Source organism: Passer montanus, unplaced genomic scaffold, assembly GCF_014805655.1.
Source record: "Passer montanus isolate IOZ18808 unplaced genomic scaffold, ASM1480565v1 scaffold96, whole genome shotgun sequence".
Taxonomy (NCBI): Eukaryota; Metazoa; Chordata; class Aves; order Passeriformes; family Passeridae; genus Passer; species Passer montanus.
In genome coordinates this window covers 880529-905427 of record NW_024375034.1, presented here as the reverse complement: position 1 = coordinate 905427, position 24899 = coordinate 880529, and the positions used below count along the sequence as shown (strand labels likewise).

Here is a 24899-nt window from a genome sequence, read left to right as displayed (position 1 = left end):
TGAATTAGCTACTCATTCCACCCCTTCTCAAAGGGCAGAGTTTAACAGACCACAAACAAGTGATGAACAGCCTGGAGCAAAATTGGCTTAGGATGGGGATAGGAGTCATGTGCCTCTAACCATTGTGTCCTGTGAAAATGTATAAGGAGGTTAAAAGCATTTGTGGTAATATGTCGAGTGTGATGGAATTCTGGCCACAAGAATTTTGGAGTGAATTTCATTTCTGTAATCTGAGGGGTAAGTGTGATGCTGTGTGATTTGGTTTTCATGTGAGCAGCTTTAAGGTGTGCTTTTGAGCTCCCAGTATGGATGCTGGAGAGTGGAAAGAATCAGATGCTGAAACAGCTGGGTATTTACAGAAATGGCTTTCAGCACTTGTTCCTGTTGCTGGGCTGCCTGAGGAGAATAATGCTACACTGGCCATATATCTGGGGTTGGCTGTGTACAAGTGCACAGGTCCTGCTTGTGTCAGTGTTGACATTGACAGATCCTTTAAGATCCAGGCTGAGTTTCATTGTTAAATACCTGACTTTCTGAAGTGATCAAATGTGTTTTTCTGCAGGCTGAAAGTCTGCTCTGAATCCCCTTTCCTTTCTCCTGGTATCAGTCCTTTATGCTGCTGTTCAGAAAGAAATCTGCAGCAGTTTGAAAAATGTTTTTACATCTGTTTTCAGTGTAGTTCATGTGCTCTTTCCCTCCATTGTTTACTAAAAAGCAAGCAGTGCGTAAATGTTCATAGCCCACATGATCTAGCTGCTTTCAGTACAGTACTGGTGGGAAGAGAAAGTTTTAGGTCCTTCCCCTGCAAAAACACATCTTTTTTTCCTTCCCCAAGAAAAACCAAGCAGCTCTGTGTGTGTGGCAGTGGCCGTGTGAGTGTTGTGGATTTTCTGCTCTGCAGATGAGTAGTTCAGCTTTGCTTTCCCAGAGTCCTGCTGAACAGCAGCACCACTTGCACAGAGTGCCAGCCTGCATTAACCCTTACAAATGTGTTGTATTTGCTGCTGTCACACAGCTTGTGTGATGTGGGTTGTGTGGTGGAGTGGTATCAGTTGGCTCCTTGCTCCTTGGCTCTCCCTGGAAGGGAAGCAGCAGCTCCTCAAGCCTGAGGCACGCTTTGCCCACGTGTGTTGTCCTACTTACCCCTGGGACTGCACTTTCCCAGGGTGGATGTGCAAAGCACTGTTTGAAACCACCTTGATTGTCCACCATGGACAACTCTCTCTGCCCAATGTGTGTGATGTTGGCTTGTGGGAGACCCACACTGATACTGTGCTTTGATTCTGTTAGGCTGAATTTGTCCTTTAATCATGCAGTAAGCTGAGTGCTAGTGTATATTTTTGATCAAGGAAAGAGTGTCTAGGACTTGAGGGTGTAAGCCAGCCTTGTGTTTCAGCACCAAGCATTGCAATAAAGAAGCTAAATGACTATAAGCATTCTTTTTTGTATTTTGCTGAGATTAGCACTTTGCTTAACTCGCTGCTTGTTTCCATAGTGACTCCATAGTAACTGTTTCAGAAGCTCTGAAGTTTATTCAGGCATTTCCAGGCTGACTTTATGAAAGTTTTCTTTTCTTCTGAGCTAATGGTGTGGCTGTCATTGACTCCTATTAGAATGGCTGCCAGATTGGTCCCATGTGGTACAATCTGGACTGCTGTGGTGCAGTTACCCCAACTACCAATTTTTAACCTGCCTTGTGGGGCTTTGCTTAAGCTTTATTTTTAAGCAACAGCAACACTGTTCTCTTGATCTGGGAATCATGTTTGCAAAACTATTTCAGGTGTTCAGATTTCCAGAGTAATTTCAGGCATCAAAATCAGAGATGTTTGGAAGTTTATTCATTAATTGTTTATTTGCTGTCCTTCAAATGTAGGATGCTGATTGTAACAGCACTGCTTGGTAAAATCCTTCTGTCTTTTAAGCCCAGTATGCTCTGTTGTGTCTGTGCTGTTTCCATCTCTATTCTGATTTTTCCTGTCAGTCCCCTCAGGTGTTCTGCCATACTTTGTGTCCTGATCTTGCACTAGGAGTGACATATGCAGGAAGAATGAATATGGGGACCCCTTTCTCTCCTGAGCTTTGATGAACTTATAGGAATATAACGGATGATGAACCTGCTGCTACTGCAGGGAAGGGGGAATGTGTTCTAGGGGTTGGTTTTGGAATAAAAAACTATAACAAAGAAGGATTTCCCCTGATGGCTCTCTAGTAGCCTTGTCCACTGTCTCCTTGTTAACCTGGATACCAAATTTAGCAGCCAGCATTGCTGCTGCCTTTGATTCCTCACCAAAGACAGATGAGTTTATCTCACAATAAAATGCTTATTGATACAGTACCTCTTTCTAAGGTAACAAGGGCATGTTTAGCTGATGTACTCAAGACATTTTTGTGACTTTTCCCATTGGAGCTATGAGCTCCTTTTCTCTGCAGGCCTTTGACTGCAAGGCTGTGGAATGCAGATGAATACCTGACTCTTCAGGATTCTCCATGGGGTTTGGAGGCAGAACTGCAGGAGAAGAAAGTACAGAGTGAGGCGTTACAGTTTTAAAGTCTTGTTGGCCCTTGCAAAGCAGGGAAGGAAGGTTTGAGAATAACTTCTATTGGTGCAGGTCTAACAAAAGAGAAAAAAACCATCACCTCAAGCTTCCAAGCTGCATGCAGTTGGGCCTGGGCTGGTTCCCCTGTCCTGGCCAGATGTGTACAAAATGGCTCTAACACTTTTGGGGCTTGGGCCCTGGTACATTGAGCTGCTGTCTGTGTGGGAATGAGGTCATGTCTTGTGTTCTCTTGCACAGCAGGCTGCCGGAAGCTGGGATGCACCAAGGGTGAGTGAACAGGTTACACACTGATTCTGACATGTCAGGTATTTCACAGAGCCTGCTGCCAGTTTAGGAACATTCAGATCTTTGAGACCCTTTTCCAGTGGCGTCCGTCAGAGACAGAAAGGAGAGAATGAAAAATAAATCTGCTGTATTACAGACACAATGAGCTCTGGATCAAAGGGGGATGGAGCTTGAAAGGTGATGTTTTCAATTTTGCTGGCCAGAGGGGTTGTGACTCGGATGGCATGGGTAAACAATGAGGAGAGAGACAGTCCCTTTGGGAGTCAGTGTCTGACTTAACGAGCCAGCAGTTATTAAAAGATGAATAGAGGAGAAGTGAACCGTGCTTTCTGGCTGGTAGTGAGGCTTATTTTCTTCTTTCTTTTCTCTCTTTCTCTCAAAGATCAAAGGCCTAATTTTAGAACAAGCCCTATTTATGGACTGCTCAGCCACTCTGTCTGCTTTACTCTTGTTCTAGAGTAATGGAAAATAAATAGAGCTGGCAGGATCTATGAGTGTCCAGAGCTCATCTCTGATGCAAGGCAGGACGAGAAAAAAATAAAAAAAAACCTATCCTAGCAGAGGTTCTGTATGATTTGTCTCTGCAGAGGGGGTTCCCCTCTCTTTTCTCGTGATCAGAAGCTGAAACAAATGTGACCTGTGACTGCTCCTGATGTTCAGCAGAGCTAACTCCTCCTGATCCCTGCCTCCTTGATGTGCCATAGCTGACAGGACTGGGCAGTCCTCTTGCCAAGGCTGGTGCTGAGTGGAGCTGAGTGTTTGTGTGCCTCTGGATTATCCTCCTGTAGATACAGCCCACCATGATCAGTTGTGTTTTTTTTCTTTTTACAATAGCATGAGATGGTTGGGTCCACTCTAGGCTATGAACTGATGTAGCCAGACATCCTTTCTACTGACTGATGCCTCTGCCCTTCTCTGGATCTCTAGACAATTCCTACCACTCAGTAGTTCTTTGTGTTTCCTCACATTACTTGTCACTCTCCTCCCCCTTTCCTCTTCTCCCCGTTTTTTTTCTAATCTAGCAAAATAATTTTAATTGTAACCTTGTTCTGCAGAATTTAGGGTGACAGTTGTCTGCAGTAACTGTGAACAGTAACTGGGGGGAAACACATGGTGTGTAGGTGTAGTTTGAGAGTGAGCCTCTAATTACCCCATGAGAATGCCTTTTTTTTTCTTCCTCTCCTTTGTGTCAGCATTACACTGAGTTTTCTTGGGATGATGTTTCCACAGTCCATATCACTTTATACAGTGACAAAATCTTGGAACCACCTGTGTATTCAGAATGAATTTGAGAGTGATGGTTAAAGGCTGTGTCAAAATCTGATGGTGTAAGGAAGCTGTTCTTGCTGTTGGTGCTCTGTGCTGCCAGTAAAAGGCATCCTTCTGGAGGGGCTGTCTGATACCCACACTGCTGCCTGCCAGGTAAATCTGTCCTCTCCCCTGGTTTTGCAGTACTGAGGATCTTCACTGCTCTGGAGCTTTGGGAGAAAGGAGAAGAATCAGTCCAAAACCTCTCTGCTGGGAATTGCACAAGAGGCATTCCAGCTGGGGGCAGGGGTCTGTGTGTCTGCTCTTTGCACAGCTGAAGCTTAATTGGTCCAAAGCTGCAGATAAGGGTGCACTGTGCAGAGTGGAGTGAAGTTAATTCATGCAGAAGAGCTTGTCTCACGAGTGGGAGTGCTGAGCAGGGGGAAGAAGTCTCCTAAAGCCGCTCAGCTTTGCAGATTGCCGGCAGCACAGGCAGTGGTGGGAGCCTGTCAGCCCCTGGAATGAAGCGGGGCAGGCTGCGTAGCAACTGCTTGGAGAAGTGGTAACAATTCCCAAGTGGGGCAGTAACAAAATCGATTTTTCTCCCCTTCAGCTTGGCAGCTCTCCAGGTGCCTGCTCTGGCACAATGAAGTGTGTGGCTGGGGAGGGAGGGACTTTGGGTTGATGTGGGGGGGGGCTTGATACAAAGAGGCAGAAGTTTAATCACTGACCCGATCACACTGCATGGATTTATTTCTGGACTCAATTTCCCAGGAACTCTGCTATTCCACACGGGGGAAAATGCCTCTGCTGAAGTTTCTCTAGCTCCAGTTTCGTGAATAAAGATCTGTCGCTTTGGAGTTATTCACAGCAGCTCTATCACTACTGACTCATCCACCTGCTTCAAGAAAATGTTTGCTGTCCACTTGCTAGCTTTCCATTTCACAAAGCTAAAAGAGGATCAAATAAAAAAGGTAAGTTGCAGCGTTAGCTGGTTGCTATTTTAAGAACTGTGTTACCCAGATACAGAGGGGTCTGCAGTGTGTAATGCAGACCATGTAATGGCATTATCCACTAAAACCATTCAGCCAAATGGGGTAGGAGCTATTTAGACCTTAAGCCACCTGGCAAGTGTGAAAATAGGTCTGGTTAGTGATTTTCTCTGCACAAGTTATAAGTGGTCTCCCAGTAACAGAGCAAATTCTCTCCAGTAAGGGAAAGTGCTTAAGCTTTATCTGGCATGGTGTGGAAGAGCCCAGAGGACAGAATGATGACTCTTGCAGAGCCACCTTGCAAGTGTATTGTGAATGATGGGATTTCTCAAGCTGAGCAGGAATCAGGAATCAGTCACGTAGCAGGGATAAGGAAAACCCCTGTGATCTTTGGTCTGAGTCTGCTGAGATTCAGGAGAGATTTCAACTGGTGTTGGGGTTCATGTGCCTCTGCTCTGGTTATCCAAAACTGGCTAATCACTGATGTTTATAGGTGTGACCTTTAATTACAGTTGGAAAAGATCAAGATGGCTCAGATGTGGAGCTGTCTGTGGATGCATGGTGGGAGATCCAAGGTCCTGGTACATGGATCCACTTCCATCACTGAGCTCATCAGCAAAGTGAGCAACTCCAGGTTCTCTGTCTGTGCCCAAAACATGGAGTGGCTTGTTCCAAGGAGGACTTCTTCCATTAATTCTGTTTTGGAGAGAGGCATTCTGAGAGAGGGGCTGGTAGCTCAACAATCAGCTGTCCCTGACTCAGTCATAGCCCTTTTATCCCTAGGATTTAATGTGATCAGAAAAAGGCCTTGCTGCCCCTCCCCTCTGTGAGGAGCTGATCTCTTATCTAGACAGAACTATTTCTTCATTATTTTCACTAAGAAAGAGAAAGACCTTGTGGAGCAGTGCTTGGGTGTACGGGACTCTGCAGAGAAACATTGAGCTTGCAGCTGAGTGAGGACAGTGGAGACAAGGGAGCAGAGGAATTCTGGCAAACCCATTAAAAAAATCAAAGTCTTTCTGCAAGGTGCAGACTAGCCCTTCCTGAAGGCAAGAAACCACATGCTCCTCAGACTTCTCTTATAGCTAGCCTAGGGTAGGCTGTACAGAACAGAGCTGATTCCTCCCTTATCAGAAAGAAGGGATGTCTTCCCACCTCTCCCTCCCCAGGCTTATTTACTCTGTGGTGTCAAAACCAAGAGCCTGCCTGCCATGAAAACAGTTCTGTTTCCATAAATGAGACAAGGCACTGTTCCTGTGCCACGGGAGGGGGACAACCAGCTTGGTTTAGCACAGCCTGGCCATTCCTGTGTTCACAAGTAAATGGTTATGAGAGCAGGGCCTTGCTCAGGTTGTAAACCAGGCTGGAGAGCCAGCAGGATTCCCTGGGCTCTGCCTTATCTAGTTCCTGGGAGAGGACTGTCTGCTCCTCTGGTTGCAGGTAAACAGGGTGGGAATGCAGTGTCTGTGGGCTGCAGGGAGCTAGTCTGTGTTCTCTGCAAACAGACATGGCCATTTTTATTACTCTTGAGAGTTTTTCCCCACAGGCTTTCTGTCACAAGGCTGTTTGGGTCTGTGTCAGAGTGAATGAGTGCTGCATGTCTCCAGTCACTGTATTTTCTCCAAATAATCAGTATGGGTGCATAGGCTAAGATGATGGATCCTACACAGTGGTGAGGCCTCCAAAAACCCTTGGTGGAAATCAAATACTTGCACAAACAAGGGCTACAAAGACAAATCTGAATAATGACCTTTTCAAGGCACAGCTGAATCCAAAGGCAGCTGCTGCTCTGGGACAATTGTCAGTTGTAGTTTAATACTTTCTCCTCTGTGTGTGTGTTAAGTGCTGGAGTGACTTTTAGGATCCTGGCTCTTTCAGGTGGTTCATTGCTGACCATCAGTTTAAAATGGGACTGTGAATAGGTAATTAGTTTGTACCTCATTAAAATAGGCGGCCAGTCCAAACTGTGGCAGAGACCAACTTATCTACAACATGCATTGCCCTTTGCTTAAACAATCCAGCCCTTTAAATCCTGCCATATTGCTGGTGGGACTTGTTTGTGTCCTTCAGACCCTCCAGACCTCCCTAAATGGGACTGCAAACACCAATGACCCTCCAGTGGACACCCAGCTATTTGGAGCACACAATTATTATGCCTGCATCATGTTCATGCAGCACCAAAGTCTGGCTCCCCAGTGGAAAAGCTTCTGGATGTTGACAGAACATGTTTTTTCCTGTGTTAACCCTTTGTTGTACCCAGTTGTGTAGTTTCTAGGCCACACTGCTTAAAGCCCTGCAGGTATGTGTCAGTCCCAGCAGCATGTGGTCCTTTACGAAAAAACCTTTCACTTTGCCCTGATGAAGCTGTTCATAAACACTGATTAGCTCCTCTGCCAGTTTATCTGAATGAGCTGCTTCATAGATACTTTTGAATTCTTTTATATTCAACTGGCTTCTATTTTGATGTATTCTGTGAGTTACAGACCTTTAACAAAGGCTATTGATTGCACCCAAAAATGTGTTTTAGATGTAATCCTAGAATCACAAGAGAATGGGGAGCAGAGCTGGAGTGAGAAAAAGGCTGAGTTCCAGCCTGGCATGCCAACAAAGTTAATTGTCTGTGGAGTGAAGCAGTAGCTGAATAGATGTTTTTGGGTTGTGGCTGACACGCTTGGGTACTGATGGCATTTTCTGGACCTGCCTCAGAGAGGTCAAATTCTCACCAGATTGACGTACTTTGCAGTTCTAGTTCATTACATCTCTAGCAGGAGGGGATGGTGTGAAAACAGCTTGTCAGGGTCTCAAGCAAATCTCATGGGCTTACATAGATTGTCAAGTTACTGAGCCATCAGAGAAGATGGCCAACTTTTGGGCAGTAATTCACCAAGGCTGCATTAAACATTTCCAAAACAAAGTTTTTTTTAGAAGAGTGAATGTCCTGATGATGACCTGGAGCTTGCTTGCACTGACGGTCACGAGAACTTCGGTGCTGAGGACGAAAATGAAGCTGACCCCCAGCCCAAGAAGTCTGTAGTGCCACCCTCCTCTTTGCAGGTGGACAGGTACCTGTGCCAGCTGCGCCTCTCTGATGATGTCCTGCTGGATGTGACAGCTCGCTTCCAGGCCGAGATGGTGAAAGGGCTGGGCAGGGACACCAACCCCACAGCAGCAGTGAGGATGCTGCCCTCGTTCGTGCGCTCGCTGCCCGATGGCTCAGGTGGGTCCCTGCTCTGCACTGCAAGGTGAGCTGCTGCCAGCAGCCCAGGACAGCACAGCAGAGGCACGGGCAGCCAGGGGCTCTGGTTACTCATGGAGAAAGCACCTGTGTACACTGAGCCTCAGGCAGTGCTGGCAGAGTGGTTTTTCCTTTCCACCAGGTGAATTTTGGCCTAGAGCTGCTTGTTTGAGGAAAGGACCCAGAAAGTGCTCGGGAGCAGCTTCTCCCATCTGCTCCTAGTGCAGGCCCTGCTGTGGGAGCTGTGCTGGACATGGCAAGGGCAGCCTCTACAGCTCAGAGCCTGCAGTGCAGTCTGCTGTGGGACGGGTGGCCTGGCCTTGGAGCTGCAGGGAGGGCAGGATGCTGCAGGGGAGTGACAGCAGCACGGCATCCTCAGAGCTGGCATCCCCAAATTCTGCACTGCTTTTGCTAATTCCCCAAAATGTGATCCCTTCTGCCCTTCCTTGCCTTCTCCAGTGTGTGGGGTCTACCAGGAAACTGCTCTGCTTCTTCAGCTGAGACTTGAACAAAGTGCAGTAGTGGGATGATGTGACATGAGATAGAAACTAAAAGCTCATCTTGTTTGGAGAAGTGTGCACATCCAAAATAAAACTCCTCAGCTGGCTCCTGGCAGTGCACCCTGACAGAAAATGACATTTTTTCCCAGGTTTAACTAAATTAATTTGTGCAGGATTCTGTGTGTCACCTAGATCAGGACTTGGTCTAAACTAGCTGTACGGAAAACTGAAATGTTAGTTTTGTACCTTTCCATGTGACTTTATTCCCTCTGATGGTAATTTCCCTGCAATTAAATGAGGAATAACAGCTTTAATGGCATAAAGAAGGTTTTTGAAGGCAAGTTCCTTGAAATGAGGCATGTCTGAGAGAAATTATACACAAGCTGACTGGATGGAAGGGGGCACTCTTCCTTTGCTGCTAGCTTTGTCAGAGAGAAAGAAGTACTTTTTTAACCCTTGCAGTCTCGGTGTCAGTCACTGGTGCTGAGGTCTCACAGGTCTCTGATGCTGTTCTGGAACAGCAGGGAGCCCCTGAGGCCAGGACACCTGGAAATTGCATGTAGTGTCATCGGTGTTGCAAGAGCCAATGTCTCCCAAGGCCAAGGCTGGATGTTGCTCCCCTGGCCTGTGTGGCCTTTCCTGTGTGCCAAGCACATGCTGCAGCATCAAGCTGGGCTATATCTTATTGACACACTGCCTACTCCAAGTATCACATTGATTCTTCTGGTTTTGCCCTCTAGAAAAATCCTTGTTGGTTATTTTGCTTCCAGACTGGTTAAAAGTTCCTGCAGGTTTAAACAGCTCAAACCTATATGGTTATTCCCTCATTATTTATTTATATTAACTTATTTTTTATTATTATTACTAACTTTGAGATTTTTTTGGTGTCCTCAGTGTTGCTGACTGAAATGACTCATATAGAGCATCTTTAGTTCTTCATAGTTTAGGGATTAACAGTCTGACTTATGTCACAGTTTACTGAATAACCCACTCTGCCTCCTCACCTTTGATAGCTGACCATGGTATTACAGGTAGAATTTCCTGCTTCCTTCCCTTTCAGGACCAGATTTAATCATGTTTGGACTGTGGAACAAAGATCGTGCAAGGCTAGGCACATACCACTGTGTTTTCCTTTTGGGAAGGGCATTTTCCTGTGTGAGGGATAAACACATTTTATTGTAGCAGTGAGGCCAAACTGTCCTTCCATCGAGGTTTGCTACAGGAGATGGGTGTGTCTGGGCAAGTCTGTGAAACAAAATGGTACTTTCACAGAAACACCAAAAGCCATTTGAAAAGGATTGTGTTCATTGGCTTTGGGTGGCAAATTAGCTTGGCCTCACTTGGAATTTGACTTCTGCACTAGAGCTGAGTCTTAACATATGTCTGTAAATCCTGCATCCTCTACTGGCAATGATCTCACATTCTGCTCGTGGCACATTTCAGGTGATGGTTTTGCAGCCCCTATGTGCTCTGGTTGGTTTGCAGGTGATTTGGGCCTTTCTTGCTGAAAAGCTCATCCTTCTGCAGCTTGAAAATATGCTGCTGTGGAAGGAGCAGGGTGAACAAACCCAAACTGGCAAAAAAAAATTGAATTAGCTATTGCATAGCAGGCTGAAAGGAGAAACCTGGTAGCCTTGCTGAGGGTTTCCAGCTCTCAGTGTTTCTGATGCTCCCAGGCCCATAGGATAAGGATCTGCCCTGGTGGGGCAGGAGAGGCTCTGGCTGTGGAGAGGGAGGGCCCTGGGCTGTGGCCATCAGCATGGCCCCTTCTTGAGCCTTTGCTTTTTTTTTTTTTTTTTTTTTTTTGTTAGGGTCAGGATTAAATGTGAGATGGTATTTCTTGTTCAGATTCAGATGTCTATTCTTATTTGTTACAGTTTTATAAACTGTGAGTTCTACAGCACTTCACTCTAATAAACTAAAAAATCAAGACTGTCTCTCTCTTTACAAGGCTTTTTAAGGATAAACTGTCTAATTAAGAAATTATGCTAAATTTAATTTTACTTTTAACTTAATAACTAACTATCTGTGACCCTCGATGTGGAATTTTTTATCTAATTACATAATACTACTTAAACTTGTGAAGAAGAAGGACTAGCTTCCGTTTTAAAACTTATATATTTTTTTAAAATATATTCTATCTTGTTTTGTATATCTTACTATATTCTAAAACTTTAAACTTTAAGTTTTCTAGTATGTGATATTACACACTCCTGTTCAAACTACACATCTGTGATTTCAGTGCTATTATTTAATTTTGGAAGTCTTCTCTACAGCCTCAGGTTAAATGTAGTGTTCTTTTGGGGGTCAGTGCTGGTCACAAATTCTCAGTCAGCAGGGTTCCAGCAGCACCTGAGCCACGCTTCCTGGCCATCCCCAGTGATGGTTCCCCTCCTGTTGCAGAGGAGGGCGACTTCCTTGCTGTGGAGCTGGGTGGCTCCCAGTTCCGTGCCCACCGGGTGAAGGTGTGTGATGGTGGGAAGCAGAGCAGCCAGCTGGAGAGCAAGTTCTACCCCACGCCCAAGGAGGTCACCCAGGGGAACGCAGCCGAGGTAGGGCACTGCTGCTGCTGCACTGCTGCTGCTGCTGCGCTGCTGCTGCGCTGCTGCTGCAGCACTGCTGCTGCTGCATCACCTGCCTGCAGGACGCTGTCCAGCTCTCCTCTCTTTTCTGTGCAGCTCTTTGATTACATTGCTGACTGCCTGTCAGACTTCATGGAGACCAAAAACCTGAAGCAGAAGAAGTTACCTCTTGGCTTTACATTTTCTTTTCCATGCAAACAGACCAAACTGGATGAGGTAAGATGCATAAGAACACTGTTGTCAAGCTGAGCTCCTTGCAGAATCTGGAGAAGCTGTTGAATGCAGGTGCTACCTGTGGCTTTTAAGTGGGGTCATGTTTACACAGCTCTCAGAAGAAGCCATGGATGACTTTTAGTATTTAACTAGACTTGACTATACTTCAATGATTCATTTCTCATCTCAAGACAGCATCATCTTTAAGCAAAAGCTATTCTACTGCTCATCAGTACACAATTCCACAGCAAACATGTGCCCCTGTATTAACACTATTAGAAAGAGATGTGCACTTCTGTGTCTTGAAACATTTTTCTTTTTTTACTCACTCTCAGGTTTGGGGTTTTTTTTTACAGTTGATTCTGAATAGGAAGTACCTGTAGCTGAGCTGCTTGAGACACCTCTTGGGGAAACGAAGGGCTGGTTGCAATTACTTTGTGTTCTCTCATTCTAGCCTCCCTTATTTCTAGGAGTCTGTGCTTTGGGCTCCAGTCCTGCAAATGCTTTTTGCTTAATGCTATTAGACTGTGATCAACATGGGAAAGCCACATGTGCTTTAAATGAAGGACAGGGAGACACATTTACAGAATTGGGACTTTATGACTGTGCCTTTTTGGTTGTGTTGGTACTGACAGGCACCCCAAGGTAAGATGTGACTTACAGGTTGGTACTGACAGGCACCCCGAGGTAAGATGTTCTACTCTGACTTATTTTGGCTGAGTTTTAATAATGGGCTTCTTCACACCCATCAGCCTTGACTGGCTTTGTGATTTGTGTGCTTTTGGGTCACTGCACTATTGCTTTTCAGGGGGTTCTCCTTGCGTGGACAAAACACTTCAGGGTCCGAGGAGTGCAGGACACAGACGTGGTCAGCTCTCTGCACAGGGCCCTCCAGAAACACCAGGCAAGTCTGGGACCTGCAGGAGCTGAGCCAGAGAATGTCCTCCTGGGAAATCATCTCTTGGTGTGTGGGTGCTTTTGAGAGCTGTCAGCACAAAAATTCTCAAATTCTCAGTAACCAGGGTTCCAGCAGCACCTGCATCCTGCAGGGATGGGCAGTTGCAAGTGCTCAGCCTGCCTGCACATCTGGTGGATCTGAATCTCCCTCACAGCTGCAATTCAGACTGCCCTGGTAACACAAGGGTGACCAGCTGTATCAGCTGCAGGCTGGTAGCCCAGGCTGTGTCAGCTCACCAGGATGGCCCCACCGTCTCAGCCCAGGGGAACCTCTTGTGAAACTGCTGGGTGAGATATAAAACACCCAATAATTTCACACTCTGTGTTTCACAGCCTGGCCTGTGGGATGAGGGTTGGTAGGGGGAAGCTCCCATCTCAAACTGGCACACCTAACTCCACCAGGGCTTGCCTGTCCCCCTCAGTCTGTAGGATGGAGCCACTGATGACAATTTTTAAGGCCAGTAATAAGACATTATTAAATCTGCCCTTGAACTAGCATACAGCCTTTGAATAACACTATGTTGTAATATTTTGGAAAGCCTTGCTTGGTGCTCTTGATAACACCAGCTAAGAAATACAAAGCACCTTTCCATATCTTGATGACTTCATAGCAAAGAGGAAACTGCACAGCCTCAATGGAATAACTTTCTACTGGAGTGTGGTATTGCTGCACAGCTGTAGCTGCATTTCTGTGTTTTCTGTCCCACTTGGTGGGACAGAATCATCTTCAGATGTTGTCCTTTCACACAGCCCCTAAGCACAGTATCACAACATTCACACCACTAATGTGTCACTTTTCTGGCAAATGAGGTGGGATTGGGGAAAAACAAATCCTTCAAGCAAAGAGGCTGGCAAAACACTTGAGAATTCAGAGATCTTTGTAACCTTTAGAGCTGTGTGAAGAGCGTTGTAAAGGGAAGTAATGTCTTTCAACCAAGGAGCTGTCCTGAATGAGGCCTTCTAGGTGCAACCCAGGGAGTGTCTGCATGCTGGTGCTTTATCACAGAGGAGGCTTTCTGAGCTTTTCTCCCTGTTAATCACCCATTTTTATGCTCTTAGGACATAGATGTTGATGTTTTGGCACTGGTCAATGACACGGTGGGAACCATGATGACTTGTGGATATGATGACCGGCGCTGTGAAGTTGGACTCATAATTGGTATTTTTTTTTCTGTTCACCATGAAGGGTTTTTTCCCTCTCATTTGTTGAATTACTACAAGTCTGAAGTAGGAGGGAGTTTCACAATATAGGAAAGAGCAGAAAGAAAATGGAAAAACAATGGTTGGATTTTCAAGCCTGGCTGCCTTCTGTAAAGCAGCTGTTTTTATGCTGATCACATTGCCATCGAATACCACAGTCCCCATTTTGTCTGGGCTCAGTTGTGACCAGCATACTAAACTTTTCTGCTGACTGTATAGAAAATTACTGTGTCTGTCCAGAGGAAGCTGAATTCCCCTCACGTCTGGTAGTTAGTACCAGCTATGCTTTCCACAGTTTCTCCATTTCATGCACTATGATGCCTTTTATTAGGCACACAGAAGTACATTTGAAAGAGAAAAAAAATGTTTTGAAACAAGCCAAACCTTAGAATAATTTCAGGTCTTTTTCATTCACTGTGAAATGATGATTTCATGCGTGCAGGTGGCCCATCCTGTGCCACAGGGTTATGGGTTTGTATTTTCTTCTAAAGGTAATACACTGACTTACTGCCAAACATGTGGGTTTAAAAAAAAGCACACATGGAACAAACATGGCTTATCCAATGCCCACAGGGACTGGCACCAACGCCTGCTACATGGAGGAGATGAGGCACATCAGCCTGGTGGAGGGGGATGAGGGCAGGATGTGCATCAACACGGAGTGGGGGGCCTTTGGAGACGACGGTGCTCTGGAGGACATCAGGACCGAGTTCGATCGGGAGCTGGACCTGGGATCTCTCAACCCTGGAAAACAATTGTGAGTGATTCCCTGAGTGACCTGCAGTCTGGATTCTCAGAGTACTTTTCCAGTGTTTGCCCCCTTGGAACAGGAATTGTCTTAAGTGGACCTGAGATGACTTGATGCTGGTTCTGTGTAATCCAGCTCTTTCTCTTCTGGAGAGAAGTGGGGGTACCAGTTGTTGGTTTCTCTGGGTCTGGAGTGAAGGCACTTGGGACAGTAGTTAATCTCCAGACTCAGGTGTTTATTATTTCTTATCAGTAAAATAATCTCCCTACTGTGAGTTCTAATGTACCTTTCATTAGAAGGTACAAAATGGCCAACAATCTCTTGGTACAAGGTCTTTTAAGACTAAACTATCCAGTTAAGAACTGACACCTGGATTATTTTCCCTTTTAGCCCAATAACTGATCCCAAAGAGCCCAATTACAAAATGCCACCCAAACCCATGAAGAAGAAGGAAGAAGAAGCATGAAGAAGAAACCCAGGACAGCACCCTGTGCCCTCCATCTTGCTTCCAGCCACAACTTACTAAAAATCCCAAAACCTAAATTTCTCACCAAGTGATACACCTACACTACTCTCTAGAATCTATTTCACACTTTTGTGGATTCTGGTCTATCTTGAAGTCTAGGAAACTTTCTCCATGAATGAGGGTCAAAGTCAGTGCTCCCCTGGGGGTCAGGGCACCCCAGAGCAGACAGAGAAATATTCCCAGTGCCCTGGGTTTCACAGGCGAGTCCCTTTCACAGCTCCCTGCTGCAGGCCAAGGGATTGCTGCTACAGCTGCCCATGTGTTGTTAAAACGAGGTGGTTGCCTTGCTGTGATACTGTGGAGGGCTAAAGAGAGGAGCTGGTGAACACCTGGAATCCTTCCTGTGCTCCATTCCAGGTTTGAGAAGATGATCAGCAGCCTGTATTTGGGGGAACTTGTGAGACTCATTCTCCTGAAAATGACAAAGGAAGGTCTGCTCTTCAACGGGAAAGTGTCAACTGCTCTGCTTACCAAGGGCAAGATTGAAATGAAACACGTGTCTGCAATGGAAAAGTAAGAACTTGTAGTACTCTCTTTGAGAGTAGCCACTCTCAAAGTTAGTCTTTCACTAGCACAGCAGTGATAATGAAAATGTAGGTTAGATCTGTGAGTGCTGGGAACAATCCTGAACCGTTCAGGAGAAAAGTTGATTTTTCTGTAAGTAGGAGTTGGTGTAAAATAGTTTTAGTAAAGTACCACAGTAGCAAGTGTGCTGGTAAACATCCCAGATGTAGGTTGTTTAAACAACTTCTCTGGACACCTGAGTGTGTGGGGTGACTGCTGCAGTTTTCATCTCTCTGATGTGGGAATACTGGGGCTGTGGAGATGTAGTACAGATTATAAATCAGCTAATGGATGACTGCATGAAAAACTGGGATTCTGGTGTTTTCAAGAGGGATCCTGGTCCTCACTGTCACTCCAGGAATTATTTTCTTTGTTGTATTGAGTAAAGCTGTGTATCTGTTCTTGTGATCTCCTTCTTTGGACTGTTTTATCCTGTTCTCTTCTTGACCAGCTGATTGATCTCACAAAATGCTGAACCCCAGAAAGTTCAGTATTTTAATTCTCTCCCCTGGGTACTTCTGAGAATGCTGTGGGAAACACATTACTGGTTTATGGGAGCCAATTATGATGCTGTCTGCTGGGCTGTGTCGTGGTCTCCTCTCATTTCTTTTTGAGCCAAGGTATTGATTTGTAAGTTTTTGCATTTGGTGATGTATTCTTTTGTTTTGGGGATAGATACAAGGATGGCCTGAGCAACACCAAGGAGATCCTTACAGAGCTGGACCTGTTTCCCTCTGAGGAGGACTGTGTTGCTGTTCAGCACGTCTGCACCATCGTTTCCTTCCGCTCGGCCAACCTGTGTGCTGCTGCCCTGGCAGCCATCCTGACCCGGCTCAGGGAGAACAAAAAGCTGCTGAGGATGCGCACCACTGTTGGCATTGATGGGGGACTCTACAAAACCCACCCCAAGTGAGCAACTAAACAGCATTTGGTAATGGCTAAGAGCCTCCATCTGCACGTGTGCATGGATTTTCAGAGAACTGCCGGTTTTGCTTCAGCTTTGGGGAGAGGTTGAACTGGCTTAGGTATTGCAAAGCTGTCCCAGGAGCTTTAGAATTTGGAGTGGGGTGGGAGCTGGGGGTGTTCAGCCTGGAAAAAAGACTCAGGGGTGGTTTTATCACTCTCTACAGCTCCCTGAAAGGTGGTTGTAGTCAGATGGGGTTGGTCTCTTTCTCCAGGCAGCACTGACAGAACCAGAGGACACAGTCTCAGGCTGCACCCAGGGAAATATAGGTTGGATATCAGGAAAAAGTATTTTACAGGAAGAGTGATAAAGTACTGGAATGGCCTGCCTGGGGATGTGGTGGAGTCACCATCCCTGGCTGTGTTTAAAACAGACTGGATGTGGCACTGGGTGCCAGGGTTTAGGTGAGGTGTTGGGGCTGGGTTGGACTCAATCTTTAAGGTCTCTTCCAACCTGGTCATTCTGTGATTCTGTGAAAAACATGGTGGAATCATGGTGTCAGAGGAAATGCAGTTGATTTCTCAAGTGACTCCTGGGCCCCCAGGCCACTTGCAGTTCACTGTGGGTTTTTTCTTTCCTTTTTTTCTCCCTCCTCTACTTCCCTGTTTTCCAATCTGTGCTTTCCCAAACCGGAAACCTCCTCCAACTATTCTCCAAACTGTTTGGAGGCCTGATTGCAGACGGAGACGAACCAAACCATGCCCCAGAGGCCTGTGAGAGCCTAAGAAAGGGCCTCTGTGTCCCGCCAGGTACGCCAAACGCCTGCACGAGGTGGTGAGGAGGCTGGTGCCCACGTGCGACGTGCGGTTCCTGCTGTCGCAGGGCGGCAGTGGCCGCGGCGCCGCCATGGCCACAGCGGTGGCACGCCGGCTGGCAGCCCAGCGCCGGCGCCTCGATGCCGCCCTCGCGCCCTTCCTGCTGCCCCCCGGCACCCTCCAGGAGCTCAGGGACACCATGAGGGCTGAGCTGGAGTGCGGGCTGAAGAGGGAGACGCAAGGCCAGGCCACGGTGAAGATGCTGCCCACGTACGTGTGCGGGACGCCGGATGGAACGGGTGAGGTCGGCTCCTGAGCGCCTGGAGGCGGCTCAGGAAAGGTGCTTCTCTGTTTTTTGGGGGGGGGCTAATTAATCTGGCACATGCCAGGGGAATTTATGTTGTCAAACTGGTGCTTCCTGCTGTGTTATCTGTTATCTTCAGCCCCACGCTAGCAGAGTTGATGGGATAAATGCCACAGGGAACGGAGTGCTATCATTGGCATGTCATTCTGGTACCAAAATGAAATACCTTTCTTCTCCTTCAGAGAAAGGAAAGTTCCTTGCCCTTGACCTTGGTGGCACAAATTTCAAGGTTCTGCTGGTCAAAATCAAAAGTGGGAAAAGAAGATCAGTGCAAATGTATAACAAAATCTTTGCCATTCCTTTGGAGATCATGCAAGGGACAGGAGAAGAGGTAATCTCAAATGAATGTTTAACTGGTCCAGCCAAGGCCCATTATATGGGATTACTTGTGATATTTCTATGCTGCTTCTTTCCTTCCAGCTCTTTGACCACATTGTCCAGTGCATAGCAGACTTTCTGGAGTATATGGGGATCAAAGGTGCTCGGCTTCCTCTGGGCTTCACCTTCTCCTTCCCCTGCAGGCAAGCCAGCATTGACAAGGTAAGAGCTGCAGCACAGAATGGTCAGCTCTGCCTCTGCTTGGTACATGACATCATTTTGGGCAAGGCTGACTTCTTGGTCTGGAGTATGTATTACTTTACTTTGCAAATCAGTTATGTTTCATGAGAAAGTTATCATCCTGTGTTATCCACCTGCCTATGGGAGGCAGAACTTCCACTTCTTGTCTCTGGTAAGTGGTGGACATGCACTTGTTTTTGTTCTATAAAGATTAAGCCCTCATAACAGCAAAATGAAGTGCATGTTTTCAATAACCCAGGAACCTCCTTATGCTGCCTTAACTCTTCAGTGGCAAGAGATAACAAATGGCTCCTCCTGCTTGCTCAGCTACAATCCCAGGTTGTTTTCCAAGCTGTGCTGCTCAGCACTGACTGTGTAACTTCTGCACCATGTTAGCTTTTTTTTGTTGAGTGTCAGTGGACAGACCTGAACTTACTTGCTCAGCTTGGAAGAGTTGGCTTTTTGTCAGATAAAAGATATTATCTCTTTTCAGATCTTAAGTAAGAAAATATTATTTTTATGGATCTCCAAGAGGGGCAGGGAATGTTGTGCTGCTTAGTTCTAGTCAAATATGTAAGATATTGGGGAAATGAGAGACTGCTATTTTATTGAATGTTTTTATGTCCTAGTGGGGTTCACAATAGTTTCTAAACCTGGAAGTTAATCTGCTCTGTCTCAGTTTTCAGCTCACTGTTGAGAATATAGCAATAGGACTTGGCCGTTTGTGGAAACATGAATTCATATGCCTTCTAAACCCACAGCTTAGCATTTAGGTCTTGACAAATGATTAGGAAGCAAATTCCACAGTATTGATGGCAAACTGAGACACATTTGTGTCCCATAATATGTTGCTCTGTGTGCTTGGTCTTCTACTGTTGCTAGAACTTGAGGGTGTTTCTTAATATCAGCTTTTTCTCCCAGTTATCTTCTTTTTTTTTTTTTTTTAAATAATTTGGACAGACAGTCCAGAGCCACTTAGGAATGTAAAGCTAATTACTTCATGTAACCTGGAAATCAACTTCTGTCAGGCCAGGTTGTTGTCTGAAAAGAAACAGATTATTGTTGCCTGGAGTTGTGGGATCATACCAAATGTCCTGCAGGAAACAACCCGAAAATAAACAGTAGATGTTCATTAATGTTTGATGATTTATGACAAAATAATTTTCCAAATGAGATTTAGAAGGCACTGAGTGCAGTGTCTTGACAAAAAGCTGAGTAAACTTGGAGCCACTACCACCAGCAGCTGAGTAATAAAGATGCACGAGCACAGCCTGCACTAGACACCCACAGTAACCTGTCCAGGGAAATATGTTATTTGGGGAAAAAAAAAACACTGGGGTGGGAGGCAAGAAAAAGCTGATGCTTGCAATGTACAGTCTGCTCTTTGTCTTCACTCATGACTTTCCTTCTCCTCTGTTTCAGGGAACACTTGTGGGATGGACAAAAGGATTCAAGGCAACAGACTGTGAGGGGGAAGATGTTGTTGATATGCTAAGAGAGGCCATCAGGAGGAGAAATGTGAGCTGGTTTTTCTGCTCATTTTGGTGTATTTAATGCACCCTCAGTCTGGCATTCCACTGCTGATCGTGACTTGTGTTTTAGGAGTTTGACTTGGACATTGTAGCAGTGGTGAATGACACTGTTGGGACCATGATGACTTGTGGCTATGAGGATCCAAACTGTGAGATTGGCCTCATTGCAGGTACAGTGATGGTCAAGTGGCCACTGTGAGAAGGAAGCACCTGTGCAGGGCTGGCCTTTGGCATCTGTAAACCAGCACCTTTTATTGGAATTTGATATATTGTATAATTTGATATATTGTATAATTTGATATATGGTGTTATATTAGTGGCTTGGGGTTCTTGGCAGATTTGTGTGGTGTTCAGCAGGAAACTTATCAACATCTGTAGCAGATAAGTTCCTGAACCTGTTGGACTCGTGATCAAATCTCTGATGGTGCCTAACAAGTGTTTGCAGGGTAAAGAATACAAGCAGAGCATGAATTCTTGTTTTGACAAGTTACTGTGTAGCCAGGTCATAGACCTTGGAACAAGCATGTTTTTAAAAATCTGAATGAATTCTTGCTGGGCTTTTTAGATGATTCCCCCAACAGGTTCCTACAGGTTTTGATCCAGAAATATGTCTAAGCATAGAATCATAGAATGGATTTGAAATTTGAGATGTGGCAAAGAGAACTTTAAGATGAGCACTGCAAACATCTTCCATAAGTTTCTGGTGCTGCTTCACTTTTCCAGCTGAAGTCTTGTCATTTCTTTCCTTCTAGGAACAGGCACCAATGTTTGCTACATGGAGGACATGAAAAACATAGAAATAGTGGAAGGGAATGAAGGAAAAATGTGCATTAATACAGAATGGGGAGCATTTGGTGACAATGGCTGCATTGACCACATCAGGACAAAATATGACAGAGAAGTAGATGAAGGCTCACTAAACCCAGGGAAACAGAGGTAAACGTGGTGGTCCTGATGCCAAGAGTCAGTCTTTGAGAGACACTGGCTGCTTTTTAAAATGTGCTTAATGAATGAATAATCAGAAAGGAAATTTTAATATTGCATTTCTTTTGTTGCTTGGTAAGTAACCTAGATATAAAAAAAAAAAAAAAAAAAAAAAAAAAAAAGAGAGAGAGAAAAAGACAGAGAGAGAAAAAGACGGACATTGTTACCACAGCACTGTTTTCATCTTGAAGCATTACCAAAGAGTGCAGCTTTTAAGATTTCCCTGCAAAGTCTAGGTCACGCTTTGTTCCTCCTATTAGGGTGATTTTTCAAAGGCAAAATACAACTTAAACTCGTTGGGTAAAGACGGTATTGATTAGATGTGACTCACTGGTGAGTGCATTTGGGGACAGGGAGGAGTTTCCCTTCAGTGTGGACTCTGGCTTTAACACTATATTCTGTTTAATATGGCAAGGATGTTTTTCTACTCCTGTTACCATTTGGCATAGGTAAATATATTTTAATTAATGATTGTACTTGAAGTCACTGCAACAGATTTTTGATGACTGAAAAATGGAGTTTCATGGCTATTGCTCTGCAAGCTTGGTCTGCTCTTTTTGAGTTCACAGGGCATGTACATACACTCATGCTAAACAGAGCAATCTCTTTAAATGAACATTTTTATTCCTCTTTTGACCCAACAGGTATGAAAAAATGACCAGTGGAATGTACCTGGGTGAAATAGTAAGGCAAATTTTGATTGACTTAACCAAACAAGGGCTGCTGTTCAGAGGACACGTTTCGGAATCACTCAGGAAAAGAGGCATATTTGAAACAAAATTCCTGTCTCAGATTGAGAGGTAAAGTCGTTCAGTTTATGTGGTTTAAATCCTTAAAGTCTTCTGGGACACCTAGAAAACAGTCTTTTGCAAGTGTGTGGAGTCCTTTCCTTCAAGAAGTGAATTAAGTCAGTTACAGTTTACAGTTTTCTTCTTTGTGCATCCTCCACCTCCAGAATAAAAGTTAAAAATAAGAAACTCGGGAAGTTACAGAATTATTGTTGTAATTATATGAATTATCACTTCCAGTCCACACAACTGGGTTATCTCAGATGCCTTAACCATCAAGCTAAGTGTTTCTAGTGGGACTTAAAATAGCACTTATTTAAGAAAACAAGAAGTCCATGATTCACAAATATGTGCATACCTATATATCTCTTCATGATTGCAATGGTCTCTAGGCTATTTGAAACCCTTTCTGCTGTGGACAGCCTTGAAAGGAGGGTCTCAGGAAATCAACAGTCACGTGGCTGATCTGGCTCTGCTCCCTCATGGCTTTGGGGCTTAGAAGAACTGCTGGTTGTGCCTTCTGGAGATGCAGCCTAACATGGCAAAGGGCATGGCAGAAGCAGCTTTTCAATCTGAATTCAGAGAGAAACCAGCCTTAAAAGAACTGGAGAGTATTGAATTAAAGGTGTCTTAGAACGTTAGAGAGGAGAGAATTATGCATTTGACTCTAGCTTATTAGAAGGCTAATTAATTACTTTATTATACTATATTACTTACTGAATAAACTGAATCTGCCAGGCACTCACTATGCACACAGCTGCACTCATCTCATGACTCTCCTGTCCAGACAGTCGGGACACACACACAGTCTCTTGGCCCTGATAGGCCAAGGAAACAAAACATGTTCACTCTGGGCGAACGGTTTCCATATTGCATACTACTTTGGCACAACACAGGCACAGAAAATGATAAAAAAATTGTTTTTCCTTTCTCTGATGTTCAGAGAATGTGAAATGTTCTTGAGAAGGCTTGTGCCTTGCTTTTCTCTGTGAAGAGAAGTGTAGCACCAGGAGGGTTGGAGCTGGAGTGGTCCTGTTTCCTTTGGACCATGGCTGTGAGCCGTGGGCTGCCCTGACCGCCATGTGCTCCCGCGCAGTGACCGCCTCGCGCTCCTGCAGCTGCGGCGCATCCTGCAGCAGCTGGGCCTGGACAGCACCTGCGAGGACAGCATCGTCGTCAAGGAGGTGTGTGCTGCTGTCTCCAGGAGGGCTGCCCGGCTCTGCGGGGCAGGGCTGGCTGCTGTCGTGGAGAAGAAGAGGGAGAACCGGGGAGTGGAGCGCTTGCAGATCACTGTTGGAGTCGATGGGACTCTGTACAAGCTCCATCCGCAGTGAGTACCTTGGCACTGCCTCCCTTTGCTGCTTGCCTGTTTTCACTGTGAAAACTTGCCTGTACCAGCTTTCTGCTGAGGTGATTAAAAACCTGAGCGGGGTAAGGATCTATCACATTTCACTGCATTTTGTCATTTCCTTTTCCTAGCCATAGGATCAAAAATTGTAAGGTCAGCTCCGGTTACCACTGGGAGGCTCTTTTCCTCTGGGATGTTGAGTGAACCTAATACTTATTTTCCAGTGTTTTGGTAGATTTCTACAATATCTGAGTCTCCCAGATGGAAAGCTGTCTTGAGTTTTTGGAGGTGGGTCAGTATTCTGTGAGCAAGGCCTAGAAACAGATGCATTAGCTTTTGAGTTGGGAGAAGAGAACCTCCTTCATGAGCTCTGAAGCTGTGGGCAGTGTGTGGCATCATGCTGAAAAAAAAGTCAAATGGAGAAATAAAAATTAAAATCTGATTGTGCACAAAAGTTTGTATCTTTCATGAAGAGGAGAAAAAGCAAAAGAAAGCAAGGGCTGGGGTTCCTTGCTTACAGGTGAATACAAAGATCTCAGATCAGAAAGCAGCTGCTAAAATGTTCTGTTCTTCTCTCCCTTCCCTTTCAGTTTTTCTAGGATCCTGCAGGAAACAGTGAAGGAGCTGGCCCCTCAGTGTGATGTGACTTTCATGCTTTCTGAAGATGGAAGTGGGAAGGGAGCTGCCCTCATTACTGCAGTTGCAAAAAGATTGCACAATGTTGGGCAGAAGTAGAAATGAGGGGTCAAGTAATTTCAGCCCTGCCAGGCGTGTGCAGCAGGGCTTTGCTGAGTGGTGATTACAGATAGCTTTGCCAACACCAGCACACAGGTAGCTTTTTTGGGGGAGCAGCTGGTTTTGACCAACCAGGATTGTGGATTTTTGGTAACTTGGGTTGGGTGTTTCTTCTCCCCTCTGGCATTATGTCTTGGCATGCCACAGCCTACTCAGTTCTGTACTTCCTGCAATGCACATGGGAGAGTGAAAACAAAAATCAAACAAAATCAAATCAAACAAAATCAACCCAAATGTGTCTTTTTACAACATCTTTGTTAAGCTACTGCACCACAACTGAGTTTACCACCAGTTTAGAATTCATGTGCTTAGATTTTTCTTGCCTTAGCTCAAAGAATATTGAGATTCTGATGTTGCATCTTATCTAATGGACATGTTTGTTCAATGCTTCACAGGTTTTACAATAAATTTGCAGGTGAAATAAATTAATGGACTGTGATCAGTGATGCTCTCCCCGCTGCTGCGCTGGTTGCAAATGTAATGCAATACTTCCCTGAGGACAGGAGGCATGTTTAATAGATGAATGTAAAGGAAAAAAATATGTGATTCCACAGAATATCAGTTTGTGTCAAAATATATCAGTGCATCTGAGTCACATAAAGCTACACCAGTGCTGCATGGATTCTGGCTGTGACTGATTCTTTGGATACTGAAGGAAAGAGGCAATGTAGAAGGAGCTACAGAGTCTGCAATGTCTGTGTCAGGGCTACACAGAGGGTATCAAACAGGCCACCAAAATAGCTGTGTAGAGGGGAAAAAATCACCTATATTTCTGAAAGTCTCCTCTTTGTTTTCCCTCTGTTATCTTCTTCCATGTTCCTGAGAAATTTTTTGTGCAAAGGAAGTTTATCCTTGGTTTTAATTTTCTGTTGCATGCTGCTCTGCCTGCTTGTAAATAAATCTGTGTTGTTGTGAGCCTTTGCTTTTATGTCCAGTGCATCTTCTGGGTTGTGGAAAGAACATGCAGGCAAGCGGGAGCTTTCTTAAAACCTAAATCTTTAAACCTAAACCTTCCTTTAAATCTAAATCTCTATGTGTGCCCGGCAGCACTTCAGTGACTGTGAAGGGGGTTTGGTGGTAGAGCTCATGGCCTTGTGTGACCAAATGTCCCTGACCTGGTTTACCCAGAACAAACCAAAACAATAATATGGTACAGAGAAGCAGCAAATCTCTGTCCTGCCTGTTCTCAAGTGTTCCTGTATC

General features: G+C 45.2%; 1 protein-coding gene across 5 annotated transcripts; it reads left to right on the top strand.

Annotated features, from left to right (window-relative positions):
* The first annotated feature begins 4044 nt into the window (after positions 1–4044).
* On the top strand, positions 4045–24582 carry LOC120496131 (hexokinase HKDC1-like). 5 transcript variants are annotated; one of them, XM_039696280.1, is made up of 19 exons: positions 4048–4265; positions 4866–5065; positions 8138–8300; positions 11222–11370; positions 11497–11616; positions 12422–12517; positions 13630–13729; positions 14344–14527; positions 15402–15557; positions 16284–16517; positions 17322–17626; positions 17874–18022; positions 18112–18231; positions 19672–19767; positions 19852–19951; positions 20534–20717; positions 21410–21565; positions 22672–22883; positions 23492–23670. In XM_039696280.1, exons 2-19 carry the CDS (start codon positions 5003–5005, stop codon positions 23518–23520), a joined length of 2616 nt encoding a protein of 871 aa, XP_039552214.1. In that variant the 5' UTR covers positions 4048–4265; positions 4866–5002; the 3' UTR covers positions 23521–23670. The 5 variants fall into 5 exon arrangements, 4 of the variants coding, with proteins under 4 accessions (XP_039552214.1, XP_039552215.1, XP_039552213.1 ...); XM_039696279.1 differs by having other exon boundaries at positions 4050–4265; positions 22650–22883; positions 23492–24582; XM_039696281.1 differs by lacking the exons at positions 22672–22883; positions 23492–23670 and adding an exon at positions 22497–22589.
* Positions 24583–24899: the final 317 nt, after the last annotated feature.